The sequence below is a fragment of the Camelina sativa genome, unplaced genomic scaffold (assembly GCF_000633955.1).
Source record: "Camelina sativa cultivar DH55 unplaced genomic scaffold, Cs unpScaffold01734, whole genome shotgun sequence".
Classification (NCBI taxonomy): Eukaryota; Viridiplantae; Streptophyta; class Magnoliopsida; order Brassicales; family Brassicaceae; genus Camelina; species Camelina sativa.
The window spans coordinates 1-956 of NW_010922851.1; the positions used below are offsets into that span (position 1 = coordinate 1).

Consider the following 956-nt stretch of genomic DNA (forward strand, 5'->3'; position numbering starts at 1 on the left):
TTTGTGGGTCGAGGACAAGAAAGGAGGAGACTTCGTTGTCTTGTGGCGATTCGAAATGAGCAATTACATAGCGTTTTGCAAGAAAGGGGATTATCATTACCGCGAGATTTCAACACGGGACGGTGTTCACAGGGATTTACGAGGCGTAAAAGATATGCTCCTTAAAGGTTACGATCTTTACGTCTTTGCCACCCGTGATTTCATTCGACGCTTGGATTTGTCTCGACGGCACGATGGTTTCATTGATGTGTCCGAGAAGCATACGTTTCCAATGTGGGAGCCACCTCTTAGTAGGGATGAAACGGAAAGAATCAACAAATATAAGATCATCTCATCTAACCAAAGCATTGCTGTTGTTACAAGCTCTGGTCAGGTTTTGCTTGTCTATACTTACCTGTTAACCTCAAAGGATAGGGTGTTCCACCTGTACAAGAGGGATCCTAAACATCTTTACGCGACTACCTATGACACCATGCTTGTCGAGGTACATTCTCTTGGTGATGAGGCCCTCTTTTTGGATTTTGGTATCACCGTGCCTGCTGATCATACCCTTGGTATTGAGCCTAACTCCATCTATTTCACACGCGATGATCGTATCCGTCACCGCCGAACTTCATCCCTCGACATCTGTGTGTTCAGTCTTACCACAAAGACCGTCAAACGCTACCCCTGTCTCGATGCCTCAAACATCAAGGATGCTCAGTGGTTTCTTCCCTCTTGATTCTTACGTTCCTCATGGTTTCCTCCCTCGGCCTTGCTCTCTTTCTTTCTGCTGCAAACTCTGGTGTTGTTGACACACATTTCCAGACTCTACTTTGTTATCATCTTTTGCTTTTGATGTATAATCTATGACATATTGCGGTGGTGTTTAAATCTCTTTGACTTTATGTTCCAAATTTCACAACCATCACTTCAGGTCAACATCTGCATCAAGAGATTGTTTTCGTTTTGCACGA

The 956-nt window shown here is 44.1% G+C and overlaps 1 protein-coding gene across 1 annotated transcript; it reads left to right on the forward strand.

Annotated features, from left to right (window-relative positions):
- Positions 1 to 4: 4 nt before the first annotated feature.
- On the forward strand, positions 5 to 941 carry LOC104774168 (F-box protein At5g25290-like; the record flags this gene model as incomplete). The annotated part of the gene is made up of 1 exon (XM_010498833.2): positions 5 to 941. A coding segment is annotated over one exon (717 nt), but the record flags the coding sequence as incomplete, so codon positions are not given.
- Between the last annotated feature and the right edge of the window lie 15 nt (positions 942 to 956).